General features: G+C 39.3%; 1 protein-coding gene across 4 annotated transcripts in view; it reads right to left on the bottom strand.

The window, feature by feature from the left end:
* Window positions 1-6,012: 6,012 nt before the first annotated feature.
* The window catches only part of LOC135711766 (pseudouridylate synthase RPUSD2-like), a 594,258-nt gene continuing 576,823 nt past the window's right edge, over window positions 6,013-23,447 (bottom strand). For 3 of the 4 annotated variants that reach the window (XM_065234728.1, XM_065234730.1, XM_065234729.1), the window contains exon 12: window positions 6,013-11,368. In XM_065234728.1, coding sequence (XP_065090800.1) covers window positions 11,294-11,368 — 75 coding nt within the window. In that variant the 3' untranslated portion in view covers window positions 6,013-11,293. The remainder of the gene's footprint in view (window positions 11,369-23,447) is intronic. The other variant, XR_010518505.1, reaches the window with a different exon arrangement.

The raw sequence follows: 23,447 nt of genomic DNA, 5'->3' as shown, positions 1-23,447 counted from the left end.
GGACGTGGAAAACTTTCACCTTAACTTTGCTGCGCCAAGAAAAAAAAGATGTGCTACTTCTCTTATTCATATGCCAAGTAATTTATCGGCAGGTCTTATTTGACCCCACACTCCTCCAGCCCACCACGCTTGCGAACGAAAACTCTGATTGATCACACGCAGCAGTTCGCCCCATTCGCCGTAAGCGGAGAAAAAAAATATCTAAATAAAACTGCGAAAGGAAACTTTTAGCTCGTCAATTTTGGAGACGGGGGGGGGGGGGCAGCGATAGACGCCTTTCAAAGGGAAAAACTTTGATGACATTCATCCCTGCTGTCGTTTTTTTTTTCGCCCATCGAAAAAAACTTTTCGAAAATGAATCAATTTTCTTTCTCTGCTCTTCCCTTCTAAATTTGAATGAATTTTGTTTTGTTTAGGTTATCAGCGTAATTTAAATCCAATGATGAGGGTGGTGATTGCACGTATTTACAGTGTAAAGTGACTGCGATGTTGATTTTAATTGGAAATGGCCTTTTTCCCCCGACTTCTTCCGATGGCGTGGGTGGGGGAATTATTCAAAAAAACTGCCCAACTGCTAGCAAAAATATCGCTTTTTTTTATAAAACAGCGATGTGATTTTTATGCAAAATATTACTCTCTCTCTCTCTGTCTCTGTCACCGTATTGTCTTGTTGTTATCATATATTGAAATGTTCCTCCATTTGGGCGTACCCGTTTTTCATTTCCTCGGCCAATTATCATTCCGGCTGCACGGAAGTGAATGGATTCGATTTTCGGGCATGATTTGAGCCCGACCAATCCGAATCGGTAGATGTTTGTGCATTTCTGCGAAATTTAATTACTCGGCGAAAGGATTTTATTGAAATTGACCGATAAACAATCGACGTAAAATTGAACCGATTTAATTTGATTTGTTTCTTCTCACACTTGCACTCCGCGTTACAAGCTATTTAAACCGGTTTATCGCGTAAATCCAGCTCGACATTCCGAACTCGTAATCGCAGTTAATTCGCATATTTTATTGCAAATAATTTAAAATTGGATCTCCTGTGCAGTTCAGAGAGGGAGGTTAATTGGGCCGGGGGAAGAGTTCCGTCACACGAAGAGATGGTAATTGAAATGTAACGATTGAATCAGACCATTTCTATGGGAATAATTTAACCTCCGTTGATAAATGAACATTTTTAACCCCAGCTCCCATTAGGGTATCAAAAACCATGCGTCTCCATAGACAAATAAAGCAAATCAATATGAAAAGATCTGTTTCATTGACCCTTTACCACCGAAAAACCGACATGAATGACCACACCAAAAACAATAAAATTTCTGACGAAAACCACTACTGACATCTGGCTCCGTGTTTGCGGGTGTTTACGATGAACCCACATGCAAAAGTTATGTATTCTGGATAAATTATTTTTATCTAGATCAAGAAAAAGTGGCAGTAGGCCGCGCTTGAAAGCTGACGTATTTTTCTTTTGCTGCGTATTTTTCGTCAGCGAATCAAACATTTTTTGCATTAAATTTGTTAAATTGTGTGCTGAAATTTAGCTTCGGGTGTTCCGAAATCTACGACGCAGCTTCAGTTCCAGTTCCGGGAGCCCGTTTTTCCTAGTTCGGATGCCACACGGCGTGCAAATCTATTGAGAGATTCGTCACCGTGGGCGAGTTTGAAACCGGTCCGGGAACGTGCTGATAATGTGTCCGTCGTGAGGTTTGGTCGTGATTTAGTGGCCGACGTTGCCGTGAATCGGCAAGTTCTCCGGTTGCAAAAGTGCTCGGCTGCTGGTCTCTCGCCGGTGTCGGAGATTGCGAGCAATCTGAATGATGCCTCGCTGGATACGCCCAAGACTGGACGGGTGGTAGTTGGTGGCCGCGAACTGTCCCTGGGGAAAAGCACTAGACGCGAACCTCCTCCCAGATGACCATGGCAATGCAAGAAAATTTGTGTTCGTTGAAGGAAGTATTACGACAAATGTGCATCACGAAATGAGATGCAAAGCTTAGAGAATATCAAAACTACGGATCCCATGGATTGGAGGATCAAATTAACATGGTCCAAATACTTTTTACAAATTAAAAAATAGAATAAACCAAATACGTGCCAGGATTCAAAAGAACATTTTGAAACTGTTAGTGTGTGTGTAATACTAATACTGTAATACTACATTCATGCGGGGCTTATTGTAAGTGAAAGTAACCTCGGAATGGGCGACATTCTGAAATGGGTTGCTGGATCTGCAATAGAGCTATCACTTTCTAACTCCTGGACTAAAGCTGTCTACAATGACCATATATGCGACATTGTAGAGAGAGAGTTCTTCCATAATAACACTGCCGGCCAGTGGGGGTTGGAGGGAATACACACACAAAGAATTATTTTTATCTAGATCAAAAAATCCTATGGTTTTGACAGTTCGGATCACTGCACATTTAAATCGGCCGTTTACGATTTTCGGGCATAAGTCAGAATTGAGTGTCATTTCGGTTTGTCGGTGCTTTTACTGTTCGGGACCAAATACTGAAAAATTCAACGATATTGGGAAATAGGAGTGATGTACGTGAACGACCAATGAGAGAAATTTAAAATTGTGTCGATTAGTCAGTATGGGGTAAGATGAGGCAAGATGAGTCAGCTAGTACATTTATTAACTTATGTGTTCGTCAAAATCAACAGTTCCAGTTGAAATCCTAATGATGGTTTGCTTTTTGAAACCAGCATTAAGGCTACATTGAGCCTGTTGATGTTGATAATACAAAAATAAAGTCAAGTAGATGACCCATCTTGCCTTATGATCCATCATGTTCCATCTTGCCCTACCGTTTTTGAGGATCATCGAGGAGCGTTTTACTAATCAACTAATATATTATTATCCTTCTACCACTCCGATCGATCTATGTTACAGAGCGAGTTTGTCATGGTAGTCGTAGCAACCGTTTTGTCTGTATCGTTGGTTGCGTCATGTGTTTGGATTCGCTGATCGTATTGATTAGCGTAATCGGAAGCTGTTGAAGCTTGTCACCATTAGCTAACAAATTGACCACTCGCCCCATAAAAATTATTACGTCCCCTTGGCCGATCCACCTTGCCCGCTGTGTGCCTCTTCTTCTTGTTGGTCGCTTTCGGGAACCATTTTTACTGGGTCGTCGTCCGGCATTTTTACGACGTGCCCAGCCCACCGTAGTCGCCCAATTTTTGCAATGTGGACGATAGATGGTTCTCCCAGCAGCTGGAGCAATTCGTGGTCCATTCGCCTCCTCCACGTTCCGCCATCAATCTGCATTTCACTGTAGATGGTACGCAACACCTTCCGTTCGAAAACATCAACCAACCTCCCCGAGCATAGTCCAGGTCTCGTGGCCGTAGAGGACCACAGGTCTAATCAGCGCCTTGTAGATAGTCAACTTCGTGCGGTGGCAAATTTTATTCGACCGGAGCATTCTCTGGAGTCCAAAGTAGGCACGATTTCCTGCCATAACGCTTCTTTGAATTTCTCGCCATACTACGGGAGGCTGCAATGCACAGTGGTCCAGAATGCAAATTTAGGTGGAATGATATGTTTTGAGCCTGAAATTGAAACTTTAGACTAAAAGTCTCTTTTACAAAGTTGTTCCTTCTAGCTATGCCCTCATTTTTATGACAATGATTTCTAGGGTGGTTCCTATTATCATTAAAATCAAAAATCTAACTTATTTGTTTGAATATTTTAAGGTATACATTCTTTGGCAAAGTTATAGCTGAACTAATTTCAAGCAACTTTTTTGAAAACAACTTTTTTGTATCTCTTGAATTGGCCGATTTAGAGCTATTTTCTTGATTTAAGTTAGGGTGGCTCTAAAAAAAAAACAGTTGTTTAGCTCTAGTTTTCTTATTTAGAATTTCTCAGCAAAGGTGTCTTCAAATAACTTTGAGATCTTAAAAAGATGCAAATTTTTGCCGCACAAAGCTTGTCAATATCTTTCGCCGATCAAGAGTTATTGACGTTTTTATACTAAAAATATGACCTTTTCAAATGTTAATATCTCTGGTTGGGGCGAACAAAAAAAAGTTTTTCTACGGCATTTGAAAGGGCGTATGTTATTCTCAAAAATATGAAAAAAATTGGAGGTATGTTATTTTTTAAACTTTAAATTTTATAAATCAATTTGAATTTATCCATATTTTTTTATTATATTTGAGTATATCTTTTTTATTAGAAGAGATACAGGCAATAAATCCAGCTATAAAACATTCGTCTTAAAGAGTTTTAAAAGTCTCTAGAAGATGACTTTCATGAGAAATTTCAAATAAAAAAGTTATTGGCAAAAGATGGATTTCATAGGACCACTCTAATGACAAATTTATATAAAATGTGCTTGTACATTTGTTTCAATATTTGGACATTTAATGTCTTCAAAGAAGTTTTTGTTCTTAAAAATTCCCTTCTTTTGGTGTTTGCAAACGTCAGGGTGGTCCTCAAATTAGGGAATTTTTAATACTACCTTTTTTGTTTTACAAAATGAAAACATGTGTTGTTTAAAAAAGTTGTAGCTTAGTTAATTGCAAGCAACTTTGTCGAAGAAATTTTTTTTCTATCTCTTAACGTTCTCATTTTAGAGTAATTTTTCGGAGTTGACTTAGGGTGTTGCTGGAAAAAATAGTTTTTTAGCAATAACTTTTTTATTTGAAATTTCTCATGAAAGTTATCTTCTAGAGAATTTTAAAACTCTCTAAGGCGAATGTTTTATATCTGAATTTGTTGCCTGTATCTCTTCTAATAAAAAAGATATACCCAAATATAGTAAAAAATATGAATAAATTCAAATTGATTTTATACGAGTTTAAAAAATAACATACCTCCAATTTTTTCATATTATTGAGAATAACATACGCGCTTGCAAATGCCGTAAATTTTTTTTTTTTTGTTTGCCCCAACCAGAGATATTAGCATTGTGCAAATTTTTAGTATAAAAAAGTCAATAACTCTTGACACTAAGACACCTTTGCTGAGAAATTCGAAATAAGAAAAATAGAGCACAAAAACTGTTTTTTAAAAGCCACTCTAACTAAGTTCAAGAAAATAGCTCTAAATCGGCCAATTTAAGAGATACAAAAAAATTGTTTTCAACAAAGTTGCTTGAAATTAGCTCAGCTATAACTTTGTCGAAGAAGGTAAACCTTAATTTATTCAAGCAAAAAAGTTAGATTTTTGATTTTAATGATAATAGGAACCACCCTAGAATTCATTGTCATAAAAATGAGGACGTAACTATAAGGAACTACTTTGTAGAAGAGACTTTTAGTCTAAAGTTTTAGTTTCAGGCTCAAAACATATCATTCCACCTAAATCTGCATTCTGGACCACTGTGCAATGGGAGTGCAAAATAAGTTTGAAACTATGGGTGATAATCGTCTGGAGAAGTTAATGCTTATATCAGCATGATATAACCGATAACAAATATTTTACTTTTCGATTCGTCAATCGATTAATCGATTATTCGAATGAAAACCGGACATCATTAGATGAGAGTGAAACATCATTTCAAATATAAGGGCCGATCATAAATAGTGAGACAAATTGAAAGGGACCGGCGTCGATCAAAAATTACGTTACCATGGTAACTGAAATAAACACGAGTGTTGACCCTACTGCCGAATTGTGTTTAGTTTTCTCCACCCATCTCTCCCTGTGAGTATGTTTTTGCGTTCCAAATCTAAATTTTTAATTGAGCAGTTCCAAGCAAAATAGCGAAAAAAAATTGAATGTTCTAATTGGTACAAATGGCGTTCGTGAAATGTTTAAAAAAAAATGTGGCACTGAATCGGCATTTCTGATCGAAATGACTTGTGAGGCAAAGTTGTAGAAACAAATAATTTCTTTCTGGAAAAATAAACATAACATTTTTTATTTTTTAAATTATTTAAAAAAGAAACATTTTAAAAAAATGTTATAATCAAAATATCTGAAAATTACCTTGCTCGATTTTTGAAACTTTTTTTTCTAAAAAAGAAGCATATGTAGCATAAAAACTTTTGGAACGTTCAAAGCCATGGAAACTTGAAAGCTGACAAAAATCGTAGAACATGAACTTTTATATAGTAGAAGATTCTAAGCGTCAAATAACAGACCTAGAGTGGTAATTTTGTATGATAGATGGAGGAGATGAAAGTATAGAGTTGATAGTTCCGTTAGAGTACGGCAGTGTGAAAATTGTATAAAGGGAGCAGAAAGCGAGCAAGGACAACTTTGAGGAAGGTACGAATCGAGTTGATCATCTCTCTTTACCAAACTCCCCTCCCGCCACCACTGGCAACAAGAGCTGATCACCAATTTGCTCATGTACCTACGATTATAGTCGCTATATTCATAGTCTGGCGGATAGAATCTCGGGAGCCAATTGAGCTGTCAAATAGCGGAACCAATCGAGCAAATCGCGACCAACAACAAAAAAGAGCACATCAGCTATTGCGAACAAAACTTCGGAACCCCTTTTGTACGAGAGTAAGACCCCCAGAATTTAAATTAAAACCCAATTTATTTTTTAATTTAAACCCCAACCCGCGAGTGTTTGTTTAGTGTTGAAGCCAGAAGTATCCGGACCAACATTGGAAGGACTGTGACCCCATTTTAACCAGTAAGCAATTGGATTCCCCGCAACCTCACTCCTCCCAAAAACGCCATCAGCAGCAACACACTGGCGGTATTAAGCCAACCGGTGTTTCCCAATCAGTGTTGGAGACGGCGGATCATCTCCACTGCCGAATATCGATGGAGGTAAGGACCGATTAACCAACACCTTTTCTCGTGACTCAAGACTCGCCTACGCAAATTAATACCATCTTTGGGTTGGGAAAAGTTTCCCTTATCCGATTATGCTGGTAATTTGCGTTCTATTGGCGAGGAAAGAATAATCAACGTTTTGTTTATAAAAGTTGATAGTACCATCTCAATTGTTGTTCTACAATATATTGAATTGGTTCCGCTATTTGATAAATCGAAATTCTATTCGCCAGACTTTGAATATAGCGACTATACCTACGATGTGTTGGAAAAAGTTCTATCGATTTTTACCGCACTCAAGTCATCATCTGAAGGGAGGCATCTAGTCGTAGGTTTGGAAATTGCAGCTATTGTTCTTGTAGCTTTTAGTTAGTACGCCTTTATTCTCTTCAACTGTGTCTCAGCCGTCATTTCGATCAGGACGTCACAATATCAGCTTACATCGACACAAAATCAATGCGACAAAGAAACTGCTAGCTTTCTTTTTCTGTTGAAGTCGAACAGCTTCGCACCATTCTAGAACCTCAATTGGCTTCTACCGAGAGGGACGACTCTTTCTACGATGCAGGAAAGATTGTGTTTCAATGTGGCTAGCTGTGCGCACGCTGAGTAGATTGAAAGAAGATTGATGACGATTCTGAAGATTTCCGGCAAAAAGATGATGCACGATGCAAGTAGATGCAAGTAGATGCGAGAAGATTTTTTGAAGATTGATTCGCTAGTGTGAGATTTTTTTTAGGATCTAGAATTGGAATTTAGATGTGTCGCCCCCCTCGCCGTCTACAAACTAATTTTCAATCGCTTGTCTACCGTTCTACCGTCGCTTCGTTGGTCCTTTTTTCTAGCTTCGGTGAAGCGGCCGAGTGAAAGACCGCTCGACTTTGATAGTTTCGTCTTTCATGAAACACATCAACGAGGTTTCATGACGGAAACTGAAAATATAGATTTAAAGCATTTGTCACGTGAAAACACCTGACAATTACACGTAATATGTTTAATTTATCTTCCATCCACATATTTATCTTAAAACAGGTAACGAAAACGGGACATAAAGCATATTAAACAAATCGAAAGAGCGGCGATAGAGTGTTAGTGAAAAGAATTGAAAGTCATACACCGAAAAAAGTTTGCATGTACCTTCCATTAGAAATGCACATGATTTTCATCCATAATCAAAATTAATGGAATTCATCTGAATTTCACATAACATTTATGCGATCCCATTAAATTTATGTGATTTTGCAACTGAATTTCATCGGCCTCATAATATTCATGTGATTTTGTGGTGGGATTTGCTGCTATGTTATCACAGGAAAGCTATGTGAAATTCACATGGATTTCATCCATTAGATATGTGATAATTTTTTTGAGTGTAATGATGCATAAATCACGGACATAGATTTTTTTTTACGTCTAGGACTTAAGAGGGGACACCTGTTGAGATCTCTAAAAAAGGTGTTTTTTTTTACCATTTTTAGCCCATTAGAATAATGCAATCACTTCGGGTTATCAGTATGTTATTGAGTAACATTTCAGCTTTATTTCCGGATATTTTCCACTGTTGGCAGCCCTTTTCTTGAAACCAAATTGTTTTAGTTTGCGAGACAGGGATCGCGGAGATTATTCGATCAATGTGGCTGATTCTTCTGTTTTTCGGATATTCCAACTTTTCGATTTTTTTAGTGGTTTGAGTAGCGATTTTTTCAACGAAAAATCGAACTTTTGTTTTCGAACGCCACTATTTTCGCAATGATAATTGGTCTGGTTACAGTGCTGAAAACAGCGGAAAAACTAATATTTTTGGTTGAAAATTTTCGAAAAAAAAAAGCTGAAATGTTGCAATAACATACTAAAGACCCAAAGTGATAGCATTTATTCTAGTGTTCTAAAAAAATATCAATAAAAACCCCTTTTTTAGAGATCTCGGCTGGTGTCTCCCCTCAAAATCTTTATCATGAAAAAAATTGTTCGATTCAAGGATTTTTTTTTTGAACCATTTAGATTTGATCCTCAAATAATGTTTTTCGTCAAAATCTATTCATTTTTTCGTCAATGACAAAGATTCACCAGGTAACAACAAGTATAATTTCGTGCATTCTGTGTCACAATATTGTTATCCAAGCAGTTCCAGACGTAGATGCTTGTTCACTTTAACGGCTCCATGTAATTGTGTTGCTCAAGTCATTTAATTTCGCTACAAATTTAGTTCATGTTAGTCACTGACAGCATTGTCATTGACAATTGACATGGTTTGCCTTGACTATGACTGTTAGCTCAAATGAGTGACCAAAGCAGAATTGTCAATATCACCGTATATTGTCGAGATTTTGCAGCACTGATACTGGTACTAAAAAAACGAGATCTGTAAGGCAATCAAATTAAGAAAATTGTTCAACCTGGAATACGACATGACAGGCTTGGAAAACTTTCAAGAACAAGATATAGAAAAGCCAGGATCTTCTAAAAGCTGGATCTGCTTACGAAAACAAAGATTCAAACGTCAATGTGTCACCACCATAATGGCAGGGAAACTTCACCCTACCTGAAGATGATGTTGACACATCACGTTTGACGTTTGAATCTTTGTTTTCGTAAGCAGATCCGGATATTTGAAATTTTACTATTGAAATAATGGTCCAAATTTCAATGATATGGTGATAAGAGGCACAGTTTGATGCACTGAATATGAAAATGCAATGAAGGGAAAATTGGTCACAATGACGTTTACGTCACTTTGTTGCCTATCGTACGGTAATACAGGAGGCAAAAATGAAGAGCATGTGAAGAATAAAAAAGAAGCCCGTTTCCCAATATTCTATAAAATGATTTCATGTTCTTCGCAGGTTCTTCATGATAATAATAACATTGCGATTTAATTCAAATTCGCCACAATGTAACAATGAATATGTCAAAAACTCTCACCATCCAATGTTTCAGAGCACGAACAAAATTTACACAAACTGCCTCGCAATTTCCACTTAATGAAAATCTTCACCACTCTCATTGACATAAATTAGTCCGGACACCTTTACCCGAACTCCCCCCTCCCCTCCGCCTATCGAACGCAACATTTATATTAATTCCTCACCGGTGGTGGTCATAGATATTAAAATTCAATTTCGTTTTAATTAAAATTGCTCGCAATAAACTTCGCGGTGTGGACAAATATTCCGAGCAACACAATAATGTTCCTGTCAGACAGATTCGACCGCAACTTTCGACGGCATGTTTTCGCATCACTCCCTCCGGCACGTCCCTCCTTCCCGAGCAAAGAACCAAGCAACAGCTTGGTTGATTTGCTCTGTCTGGATAAAACGAATCTCACCTAATAATAACCGTCCTAATGAAGCTGCGAGCACGGGTTCGAGCGGACCGTGTCGCGCGAAATCTAAATAATCCATTAAATATTCAATTTTCCACCGAGCAACCGTAGATCGGTACAACGACCCACGGTTCGGCAGCGTTCGGAACAAGTGCGTGTGAGAAGAAGCCCAAATCAGACAGATAGACATCGGCGACTACAAGATGATAAGTGTGACCGACCAATCGCAGATAACACCGTGCGCTCAGATCGCTAAAAACCATGTTGAACCCACGGATTAGTGTGGTGTTATGCAAAGCTTACTGCCAGCAGCGGGGTCGACCTGCAGCAGCAGCAGCAGCAAAGCTAACAGAAACAAGCACTTACTTTAATAGTTAATGCGAAGTGATATTCATTTCCCGGTTTTCTTCCTCGCTGGGCGCACTTTTGCACGGCAAAAATTTGCATAATTTCCGCTGCGTTTCCTCGTCCTTTTTTGTTTGCCTCTCCTCTACTAGAGCTTATGTCGTACGCCTGTGTCTGTGTCTGTGTATAGACCTTGCTTAGCTATTGAATAAAAAAAAAACACAACAATGTTTGCGTTTAAAAAGAAGCGCTTCTCTGTGTAGCATCTACTTCATCCTCTAAAGATTAGTTCTCTTTTAGCCGCTTGTTGCTTGAATTGTTTTCCTTTTTGTATGCATGTCCTTAATGCCATAACGTCTTCTGTCTGCTTCGCCTCTAAATACCCTAAAACTTAAAGACCTAATATTATGTTTCCTCTGTTTCCTAACATCGCCTCCTTCCTTTTAACCTTTGATAAATCCGTTCGTTGGCAGCCACCCTCACTATTTGTTTGTTATTGTTTAGTTTTGGTCGCCAAATTAGCTTTGGCTGCTATTTGTCTTTTCTTTTGTGTAGTTGTTCATTCTGCTGCCTGCTGGCTTCTACCGTTGTATAAAGTTGTGATCACTTTCCGGAACACAGGTTCAAATCACACTCGGGTTTTGGTCACAGTTGCTTGCTTGCTCCTTAAGTGTTTCTAGTTCTGTTTTGTTTCTTCTATTATTTAGCTTTTCGTGTGCCCTGCACACAAACGCACGCCCAGACGGACGCCCGTCGCCGCTACTACTGGTGCTGGTTGGTTGGTCACGGATCAAGGGGGGAGCGATTCAGTGAATCTCCCCGTAGTCGTCCAGCAGTAGCCCGAAGGCGCCGTTGACCAACGCCATTCATTCGAAGTCATTATCGTGCCAGTCGACACGGGCCCATTCGGGCAGTTCGGTTTCGTATTCCCAGCCGGGGCCCTGCAAGTGGAGTAAGAAGAAAAACACAAAATTAGATTTCGGTTGAAAAGCGATAATCGATGGAGAACGCATGGTTGCATGTTTGTGGGTAGGCTGAGAACAGGCATGGAGGGTTTTACGAAGTTTTTAAAATGTTTTTTTTTTATAGAGTGCAGAGGTATACAATATAGTAAGAGAAACATGAAATAATCTGTCTATCAACAATTGATTTTGTCCACCTGATTTTTTTTTGTTGACGTTACCCAAATTTCACCTAAACATAAATCTTGAGATACAGTTATAAAAAAAACCGAATGCAGCTGTACCTATGGGGCATTTTTAGAAACACTGTAGGGTAGATGCTCTCGGTTCGAATTGTAAAAATAATGATCGTGGTTCGATCTAAACTTCAAAAAACTCTACAAACCATTTAGAAATTCAGAGATTTTGAATTGAAACATTGTTTAATTAAAGTTTAGACGTTTTCATTCACACCCCTTTTATTTTTAAATAACATGAATTACTGTAAGTAGTTTAGTAAAATCCATTTTTAACAGCTAAAAATTTGATTCGGATTGTCTAGCGGCGCCGGTTGTGTAGTGGTAAGCGTGATTATATCTCACCCAGCAGGCCTGGGTTCAATCCCAGTCGGCACCGCCGGGATGTTCTGAGGCATAACATCTCTGATCACGCCTTCCTTGGGAAGGGAAGTAAAGGCGTTTGGTCCTGGTTGGGTCGATATGTAGGGTCCAGGTGTGGGAGCATCCTCCCTGGCGTCGGTAGCATTGGTGCTCAGCAAGGAAAACAAGATCGACGGAAAACAAGATCGACGGAAAACAAATCAAGGATTCGGATTGTTCCTATTAGAGCTATTTGTTTAAACCGTGAAGTAAAGGTTGAAACAATTTTAAAACATCGAGGCTTACATATTTCTTCATTGCTGTAACATTACGTAATCCTTGACCGTGAAATTACGATTGTAGTTTTTTTTATCTTGGTTCGAACTACAAATAAACGTGGTTCATAATACCTACTTCATCGAATCACCAGTTTGTTTACATTCTAAAACTAATAGTCACATAAAGAGTGGTCGAGTTTCGAACGCCTTTGGATACGGTTGTGTCTTAAGTTTGTTCTCTGTTTTGTGCGTGCATTCGCTTTCATAGTTTTCGGCTGTATTTGCCGGATTAGCGCTGGCACTCTGCCTCCCGGACGGTTATACATGTGTGAGTGGTGGTTTTCTCGCTTTCCGAGAAGTTTTAGAATCGAGAAAGAAAACATGACTCATCATGTTTGCAAGTCACAGAAGATTTGACGCTATCTGCGCTGTTTGATTTTTTCTCCCGGTCCAGAAATTTGTGGCATCGCGAGCGATAATTTTAATTTTAGTTTATTTACGCGGTGATAATGTTGGTTCACTCGCAACTATTTTTGTAAAAAATTAAGTGTTTTCGAACGAAAGTGCTTCTGAACGTGTTTCGTAGTTGGTTGTGGTGAAATTCGTGCATTCCCAGTTGATTTTGGAAATAAGTATCACAAAATTGCCTACCGATTCCTTTTTTTTTGCCGTTCGACGACGGTGTGCTTTCGCGAGAGTGACGTTTATTTGATCCGTTTCTTTTCACGGGTGTGTTTTTTTTTTGTAACTAGCGTAAGTGTACCTGCGATTTGCATTGAGTGTCGGAAATTGTAAGTAATCTGGATACGCCCAAGACTGGACGGGCAGTAGCTGGTGGCCGTGAACGGTTCCTGGGGAAAGCACTAGATGCGACCCTCCTCCCAGATGACCATGGCAATATAGGAAGTATTGGTATTGGAAGGTAATTGCTATTAGATACTTTGCAAACAGTGACAGATAGCGGACATGAAAAACCAGTGCACTGCACTGGAGGTGCCGGGCAAAGGTGTTTATCCTAGACAAATGGTAAGTTATAAATTCGCTGTTGTCGTTTTCGTAGGCACCGTCGTAGTCGCTGTCGTAATCGCCATCGTAGTCGTACGCAGTACCGTTAGTATATTTAAAATTAACCACCAACCGCTGAAAATATGAATTATCGCGTATTTCTGTTTTTCATTACATGCCAAGTGAAATTCGAGAACGTAATTTCATTTGAATAGCTTGTTCATCCAGGTCTTAAACAATCGTCACGTCGGTCATAGCTTGTTATGATTGCCTGAACCATGCGCAGAGAAAATCGAAACATTGAACGTCGCGTGAAAGTGGATCTTAATGAAGGCCTAAGTACTCTTTCGTAGCTTTTAGTTTTAGGATTTCAAAGATCGTCGGTTGCAGAGGCTTGCTTACTGAGCAGAAAAACGCGGTCCCAGGTCCTTTCATATTAAAAATGTATGGTAAGATCGCTTGTTTATCGTGTATTTTTAAAACTTTTCGTTGTCGTCGGTGCCGGGTCTGAATAGTTATAAAAACTTGAGTAACGCTATAATGTGATGTGAAGGGCTCGGTGGCCTTAGAACAACCGGTTTTGCTTACTGAGCAGAATATCATGAATCTAATCTCAAGCCCATCCACATTCAAGATTCGTCAATCGTTTTATTTGTTAACATGACAACATGGTAATAACAGCAACTCGATGATAAAAAGGGGCTCGTCTGTCTAGTGGCAAACATTTTTGCTTACTGAGCAGAAGACCGAGGGTTCAATCCCAAGCTCCTTCGCGTTAAATGATTGTTAGGACATCATTATACTTATTATTGCGTTAGCTTATCATTTACCAAAACGAACCCTGCTGCAAACCCAACCCTATTACCCAATATCCCAGTGATTCCTCGTGGAAGTGCAGAGGTGTTCTCGGCTTCCATCAAAGCGAGTGTCACGTCAACACATTCCTACCCCTTCCTTTCTTGACCTGTGTTCGGTCGCGGCCGGCGCTGGTATTGCCTAGTTTGAGATCACCAGTTTTTACACATTGAGGATGATTGCTAGTCCCAAGCATCGTCTATTGGTTCTCTGTGTAATTACAGCTGGTCTGGCAATAACAGAGTAGCAACCGTGGGCGGTCAATCATGCTCATGCTCATGCTCATTTTAATACTAATAGTAACATAAAAGGTTCCGTGGAAAACTGGTGAAAAATTGATCAGAAACACATCAGAAGAAACGAAAACGGATCGGAATTGTGCACGAAGCCAACTGAATCGACTATCGAAGCAAACAACAACAAGAAAGGTAGGTTGATATTCATTTGTATTCACAATGCCTCAAGTTCTCTTCTCACCGTAGGTGCTTGAAATGAGACCCATAAAATATTCCCCTGAGACACTGCAAAAGGCTCTTAATGAGGTCAAAAGTGGTTCATTGTCAGCGTAAAGTAAGAAATCAACGTTAAGCGACAAACTGAAGGGGATTCAGTGCCAAAACAACAAATAAGATACCCGAAGCAGCTTCCGAACTCTGAAGGGAGGCAGCACTTTCACACGAGGAACAACATCGACAGGATGGCTGAACAAGTTCCTAAGAAGACATCCTGAAATCTCGAAGCGGACACCGGAAGCGCTTGAAAGAGCGATATTTTGAGTACGTTTATAGTCAGTTCGAACACGGGCAAATTTTGTATCCCCTGGATCAGCCTGGTGGACTGTGGACGAAACCAACTTCGTTATGAATCCAATGCCAAATGAAGTCTACGCACAATAAGGGGCGTGGAAAGCCGAAAGAAAACATCACTTGCACACACGGCTTACATATGCCAGGCTAGCTCATTAGAGAGTAAACATCAACCGAAGTAGGCCGAATTGACGTAATCAGAATCGTTAAAGTAAATAGTGCAGTAGATAACATTTTTTTCACAGTTCTCGGGTTTTCGACTTGCCTCACGGGATTTGAATTCATCCGGGTTTTGGCACATTGTGGCAACCCCGGAACTCAAGCAGCTCTGAGAAATTGCATTTGATGTTGTAGAGGATCCTGATAGCTTCGTGTTCCTGCAGCATCGAACATCCAACACAAGCTTGAGCATCGGAGCCGGTCCCTTCGGGGTGTTTTCTTACGGTACCCGATGAGATCCTACGAGATGGAAACAGGGGTGTAAAGCGGTTTCTCGACAGAAATTTACTGTCACTCAGGAAATCATCACCACGGATGCCACATTCGAGGGCAAGAGGTAACATCCGTTAGCTTTTTAAACCGGTGATTTAATTGTTGTTGCATTTTCCATTGCATTAAATGTGGTTATCATGAACTTCATGAGGTTTCATTAGAAAAGTTCGAAAATTGATGTATATTGACAATGAAAACTTGATTGTTTATTTCACCAATTCTGATGACATCACACAACACATGACAAGAGCGGAGTAGCTAGCCTGGTATATCTAGATAGAGCTGGAATTAAGGCGTAACAGCTATTGTAAACAATGACTTCCCTCGATGATATCTAGGAATTCAAAGGATGCCCAGGCAAAGCAATATTACCATCGGGTAGGGGAACTCTTCTTCTACCCGATGGTGATGTTGATTTGCGTTGAAAAGCCTTGACTTTTAGGAAATAGTCGCAAGAAGTCATTGTTTACAAAAGCTGTTGCGCCCTAATTCCAGCTCTATCAAGATATGTAAGTTACGAGAGTTACGTTCCACCACTAGTAACATTTAAAGATTCGTTTAGTAATCTTGTTGCTGCTGCAACTACTTCTGGATCTGTTGGTGCTAACTTTGGATTCAACCAGACTCAACCCGGATGGATGAAAGGAGATGCTTTTTATTTCTTTGTCACACAGCAATTGAACCCTTGTTGGATTGATATGGGAACACAACGTCCAATTGTACTCGTTGTGGATGGGTACTCTGGTCACCATTCGTTGAAGATGTGTATAGGTGGTGCAACGAAAATGACGTGAAGCTAGTTGTTCTGTATCCCAACTCAACGCACATTCTCCATGTTCTTGTTGTGGCCGTGTTTGGCCCGCTGAAAGCCAAATACACCGAACTGTACCAGAAGTGGAAATGTGACGGAGAAAATGTTCAAAGAAGTTGAATTTGTAAAGCTGCTTAAAAAGATAAATAATACGGTCATTCGAAAAGAAACCATCACCAATGGATGGCGATCAACCATTTGAATTTAAAAACATGGATACAATTCGTTTAACAAAAAATGTCATGCAGCACCCCTAAATCAACGTTGGAAGTTCAGAGATTTGAGAACGATTTGGACGACTGTCAAGCTTTGCCTCAAGTAACCGAAGACATCCAACAGATTTACCCGAATAACAAACTAACAGAGATCAGCAGTCACACTAATATGAATTTCATGGAAGATCAACGTTCAAAGACAAGTTTTAGTCCTCAACTGGTATCGTTCGAATTCGATTCCCACTGGGAGAATGCTACGTCAAGCATCTCGACAAGTGATTCTGTTAGCCAACAAACGTAGAAAGTTGTGTTCAAAGCTCGCGAATCGATTGATAAACTTCGGATTCATCTCAAGGTTAATGATCCATCGAAACTGGTGAAGGACCTTATTATGTGAAGCGGCAATTAAATATCATTGAGCCAGTTGCAATCAGTGTTGATAAAAATCATCAACTTAGCTGAAAACGAAGACAACCTTTACAGATAGACCAACTACATGCATGAATCTGAATTTTAACATAACAACATTCTCTTGATCAAGGCAACCTCTGAGTATCGTAGTCAACATTTGTTTTTCTTCATTCGTGCCATCCACAACGGTCATTATCGCTCCCGTTGTTGGCAATATTAATATTCGTCTTCATCTTGGTGGAGATGATTTTGAGGATCAAATGCGAAATGATTATTTTCATTTTAAACAAATATAGCGCTGAAAGACGTGCCGTGCTTATTGCCTAAAGCTGAACTGATTATAAAATCCAGGTGTTAGGCTCTGGAGTTGACAATATTCAAAATAATCATTATGCACAAAATGAATTTGATGATTTTGCTTTTGAGGATCATTTCTGACTTTGACAATTTTGGGTTGGATTATTAAGTACTGGAGAATATCAACAAACGCGTATTCGTTGATGTATAATGAACTCATTTGTTCATTTCGCTGTTACGTAGATTTTCAAAACAAACGCAATTCATCTACACTGGGTTGAAGCGCTACTCCTTGCGTGTGATGGTCAATGATAAAAACAGACACTGGTAGCAATTGAAACTTCTCTATCCTTGAACATCTTCGGATATGTTGTGACCAAAAACACTCGTCCATCAAGGGGCTCAAGGATGTCTTATGGAGTAATGTCTGAGGTTGAAATTATCACGGAGATCGAGCAACGAGAGATGGATGAACAAAAGACTGCCAAAGTGCGATAAAATCATACGTGAGTCTAGAGAAGAACCTTCATTGGAAACTGACTGGATCAAGTCCACGCGGAAAGACTTAAGCTGCTGGAAACCGAAGAAGCTACAAAGAGGAAAAAACCTCTACAAAAAGAAAGCTCCAGAATGAAACCAAGAAACACCAAGACGCACATACTTTACGTGCCCCAAGAAAGCGAATAAGGGTGGCGTAGTTTGAAACAACTGATTACTGTATAACTGTGAAAGTACAATATATAAACTATTCCAAACCTTATTCGAATGTATTATAGCTTATTTCATATTGAATTATTTCGTATAAGAAAAAAAAAATTACTTCCCTCTGAAAATGTGTGTAGTAATAATATTTGTGTCTTTATTCTTGATTAGTATATCAGGCAATTATAGTTGATTTTTTTCTTGTTTGGAACATTCTGATCAATAAATAAATTAAATTTACAAGCTATTAATGGTCCTTACCACGATCATCATGGTTCGAACTAGAGAGGGTCTAGTATAAGAGAGGAGCGGACTGGCTGGTTTTGAGCCAAACGAACTGTCAAGGCCAGAGCCAATCGAGCAGCGCCTATCTTGATTGCATTGGCAGTGCTGCTAGAAATCACCTTGGCATAGGTTGCCAAGCCAGTTTGTTTTGAATCCACTCCTCTCTTATACACGACAAGTTCGAAGCAGGATAATAAATTCACTATCATTAAAAATCTAATATTTAATCCAGAAGACATAAAAAATTCCTTCCGAGTCATGAAATAGAATCGATTTTAGTGATTCTTGCCAAATGTACTACAGTTTTGTTGATAAACGTAACAATTTTGAAGAAATCATCTAATTAATCCCAGGGTGCGATGTGAACAATGAAAATGGTTCGAACCACAATTATTTATTTGGAGTTGGTTAGGAATGCTATACTAATATCGAAAACAACAAATCAAGCAGACTGGCAACTCTTCCATTTTCTCAAACGAACGCTATGAGACAGGTACAGTCGCGTCATCTGCCGCTCAAAGGTAAATGCTTCGAACGAATTTGATTGCAAAGATTACATCCTCAGAAGAAGGGTTTGTGTATTTGTTCATTTTTCTTTGCGTTGCTTCCACCTTCACTCAAGCGCAGCACCACTGTAGCTGTCGCTTGGATTCTGGCAAAGTTGCCAGTCTTCTTGATTTGTTGTCTTGGCTAATATCCACATGAAGCTTTAGTGCGATAATTTATTAGCTAGAGAAAGTTCTGAAGAGGAAAAAATGATTGTTCCGCTAGAGCACGGCAGTCTGAAAATTGAAAAATTGAGCTAAGGGCCATTTAATACGACAGTACTACTCAAACGCACACTCCTTCACCTAGCGCATACATTAATGGATGAGGGGACTTGAGGTTTTTCCTTATTGGGTTATTCGAATAGTTTTGCGCTTGATTAATTGAGTCTGCATTAAGTTTGAGCAATTTTAGAAACGCTGATGTTTCAACAATGTTCAGAGTGAACTAATTCTATTCATTGTACTCAGAGCCGTACTCAGCTGGTGAAGGTGGCATTTGACACCACATTCCTGATAGGGGATAATTTGCTTACACTTTAAAAGACAAAATATAGATTTTTTTTACATAATGGCATATCAGTCCCATATGGATTTTCGTCAATTTTGAGATAACACCGCTATCCACTATCGATTGGCATCTATTCTATCTATATCTATCTAAACTACGGATTTTGAACATGAATAATTTGAAAACAATATCTAATCCACAGACAAACAGACGTAACACTCGTAAGTTATTCATCGAACAAGCATTTGACGGACACTTTAAAAGCAACTGTTTTTAAATTGATCTCAATTTCTCTACGTCTACTTTTTTCCATATGGGACTAATATGTGATTAAAGGCATTATAATAAACGATGATCAATTTCTGTTCGAAAATAGGTCTGTTTCCATACTTACTTTTTTGTTTTTTTTTTTCTGTAAGTTGCTGCAGCTTGCCACATGGGCAGCTTTTAGACTCATCCGTGGACAATTGTTCATATATTTATTTTTAAGACGCACAAAACAGTCAGATTCAATGAGTGATTTTCGTATGAATTTAACAGCCATCCGCCTCATCATTCACTGCCTCGTGAGAGCCTGAATGACTGGGAAGTATACAAGTCACTGGCAGTAGAGCACTCAGTCAGTAGCTCTTGGAATTTATCTCTACAAATTTGTCTCAGTCGTCATTTCGATCAGAAGTGACGTTTTCGTGGCACAATTTATTAAAAAGTTACAAAAACGCAATTTTGAAAAAAATACAACATCCAATGGTAGAATTTTTGAAAAAATGTGAATGATAACATAACACACAATTATGCATTTTTCTGACTTGAATTGTGACAACAAACATGAAACATGAGAGAGTTGGTTGGAAATGCTAACATGAAGCTTTAGTGTGATGATTTATTAGCTAGAGAATGATCTTTAGAAGAGGGTAGGTGGATAGTTCCGTTAGAGTACGGCAGTATGAAAATTGAATAGAAGTTGAAAATGAGCGAAGGGCCATTAAAGCGACAGTTTTTCAAGATGGACGCACATTTTTGCCTAGCCCGTACGATGTACGCGGGGACTTGAAGTATGTCTCCAAGTCCACAGGCAAAAATGTGCGTCCCTCTTGTTGCTCATAAACTGACTGCGGCTGTGGAATAGTTCTAGCGACGTTTTCATCACTACCTAAAACCCCACGCTGCGAGAGCATTTCCAGTCGATGGTGTGTTATAATGCAGTTCTTCTTTACCCAACTATTGTGTTGCTCCTCTCGTCATGACCAACGTGATCATCAGACACATACAAGTCCCCGAGACATACTTCAAGTCCCCGCGTACATCGTACGGGCTAGGCAAAAATGTGCGTCCATCTTGAAAAACTGTCGCTTTAATGGCCCTTCGCTCATTTTCAACTTCTATTCAATTTTCATACTGCCGTACTCTAACGGAACTATCCACCTACCCTCTTCTAAAGATCATTCTCTAGCTAATAAATCATCACACTAAAGCTTCATGTTAGCATTTCCAACCAACTCTGAAAATCGTTAACTTCGCGTATGAAGTAACATAAAAAACACTTTGAATGAAACATGATTTTAGTGCCTCTCAAATGGACAGTCCCAAAGTTGCTGTAAGAAAGTGCGGGAACATACTTTTGCCGAATCTGACAGAAAAGCAGGTATAGGAAGAGACATAATGCCCTAAAAATATTCTGAAATAAACTTCGGGAAAATTGTTCCCAGAACTCTAGAAAAGTTCTATCCACAACTTGAGGCAATGTTCCCCCAGAACTAAGAGGAAGTTCTTCCCAGAATTTTAGAAAAGTTTTCCCAGAACTCCAGGGAAATCCTTCTCAGAACTTTAGGGATGTTCTTCCCAGAATACCAAGAAAGCTCTTCCTAAAACTTCAGAAAAGTCCTTTTCAGAACTACAGAAAAATTCTTCCCAGAACTCCAGGGAAGCTTTATCCAAAACTTCAGGATGTTCTTCCCAAAACTGGAGGAAAGTTCTATCCAGAACTTGAGAGAAGTTATTTCCAGAACTTCAAAGTAGAATTCGTCAAAACATTTCAGGGAAGTTTTTCAACAAACTTTATGGATGTTCTCTCCAGAACTATAGGAAAGTTCTTCCAAGAGATGTAGGGATTTTTTTGCAGAACTTAACCAAAATTCTTCCTACACGAGGGAAGTTCTACCCAGACCAATAGGGAAGTTCTTTCTAAAATTTCAGAAAGAAAATTCTCAGAACTCCAGTAAAATCTTGTCAGAACTTGAGAGAAGTTTTTCTCAAAGCTTAATGGAACTTTTTCCCAGAATTTCTTCCATGAACTTACCCAGTATATTGGGGAAGTCCTTCCCAGAACCTCAGAAAAGTCCTTCCTACAAGGGAACTACTTCCCATAATTCCAGAAATTTTCCCAGAACTTGAGAAGAAGCTCTTCTTCTCCAACGGCGCCGGTGGTGTAGTGGTAAGCGTGATTACCTCTCACCCCAGCAGGCCTGGGTTCAATCCCAGTCGGCGCCGCCGGGATGTTCTGAGGCATAACATCTCTGATCACGCCTTCCTTCGGATGGGAAGTAAAGCCGTTGGTCCCCGGTTCATGAGTTGATGGGTCGATAGGTAGGGTCCAGGTGTGGAAGCTGCCTTCCGGGCATGTCGGTAGCATTGGTGCTCAGCACGGAAAACAAGATCGACGGAAAAAAACAAACCAAAGGAAAAAAAAGAAGCTCTTCTCAGAACTTTATGGAAATACTTTTTAGAACTTTAGGAAAATTTTCCGACGACTTCTAGGATGTTCTTTCCAGAACTTTAGGAAAGTTCTTCCCATAACTTAAGGGAAGCTCATCCCAGAACTTGAGAGAATTTCTTCTCAAAACTTAAGGAAAGTTCTCCTCAGAACTTCGAACACCTAAGCAGCACAAAGTTCCTCACAAAACTTCAGAAAAATTCTGCCCAACATTTTAAGAATGTTGTTCCCAGAACTTGAGAGAAGTTCATCCCAGAATACGAGGGAATTTCAACCCAAAACTCGAGGGAATGTCTTCCAAGAACTTGAGGGGAGTTCTTCACAGAACTCGAGGGAATTTCATCTCAGAAGTCCCGGGGACTTCTACCCAATAGTTCAGGGATGAACTTATCTAGAGTTCGTAAATGAATTTGAAATGTCCTTCCAAAAAAAAAAAAAAAAAATCTAATGCTTTTAAAATTTCCGTAATTTTCGAGAAATTTCCCAAGCTTCATTGGAGCATCAAGGACCTAAAAATTTATTTCAGAATTTCAACAGAGTTTCCCAAAATTTTGAAAATATCGATGGAGTTCCCAGAACCATGACAGTACTCGTAAGAAATATCTACAGAGAATGTCATTTGTTTTGAGCATGGAATTTGCCTTAATTTGGAAGATTCGTGTGCAGCCAATGGGGGAGAATGGTACATAACGCACCCTCGGGGTAGAACGCACTTTTTCATTTTATTTTGATTTTTTTTAGCTATGCTTGAAGTGCTGCTTGGTAAGAGAACAAAACAGTGCAGTGATGCAAAATATCATGACAGTCACGTGACACTCGTCTTCGCACCAACCGACTATCGCTGACAGATCGTTTTGTCACGCAGTGAGAGTTAGAGCCATGGCAAACAACAATCACCAGTAATGGTCGCTGCTCACAAGCAAAACGCTACACTCGCTGCTGATGATGAAATGCACAACGAAAACAGTGAAAACTTCTGCAGTACGATCATGAGAAAAAGCGAAACGACAGAAGAAAATGAGAACAATGCCTTCGCATTCCAAGTTCGTCTCGGCAGGCACGACTGTGTGAGTTGCAAACAAAGCAGGCAACATGAAACGGAAGCTGTTGGGCTCACTCACCAACACACTCAAATAAGCAAGTCAAGCAGCAACTGCTTCAAAACGAGCACAGATGAGTGTCGTGATTGTCGGGAATGACCAGATCGGTGATGGATCACAACAGAAGACGACATTCACCAGTTGCTTTTTACTTCTTTCGTCAACTTGATGGATGGTCATGGAGAGAGCTTCGACGAGCACATTGATAGGAATGTACAAAGCGTTACTACCATCAGCTGTTTGGCGATCGTGATTGTGATAGGTAGCAACTCTGCAAAACAGTTACGAAAAAGCCACGAAAAACACAAATGAAAGTCAGCTAGTGCGTTCTTCCTAGGGGGTGCGTTGTATACCATTGTCCCCTACATCATTTATATTTATGAAGTTTTTCATTTTCATTTTACAAATAGATTTAGCCAACTAGGTACATGGATTTGCATAACAGTTAAAAGCT

The sequence above is a fragment of the Ochlerotatus camptorhynchus genome, unplaced genomic scaffold (genome assembly GCF_037179485.1).
Source record: "Ochlerotatus camptorhynchus isolate MF236.1 unplaced genomic scaffold, CSIRO-AGI_Acam_v1.1 ptg000438l, whole genome shotgun sequence".
Lineage (NCBI taxonomy): Eukaryota > Metazoa > Arthropoda > Insecta > Diptera > Culicidae > Ochlerotatus > Ochlerotatus camptorhynchus.
Note: the sequence above shows the minus strand (reverse complement) of the source record. Positions and strands in the feature narration are given on the sequence as shown.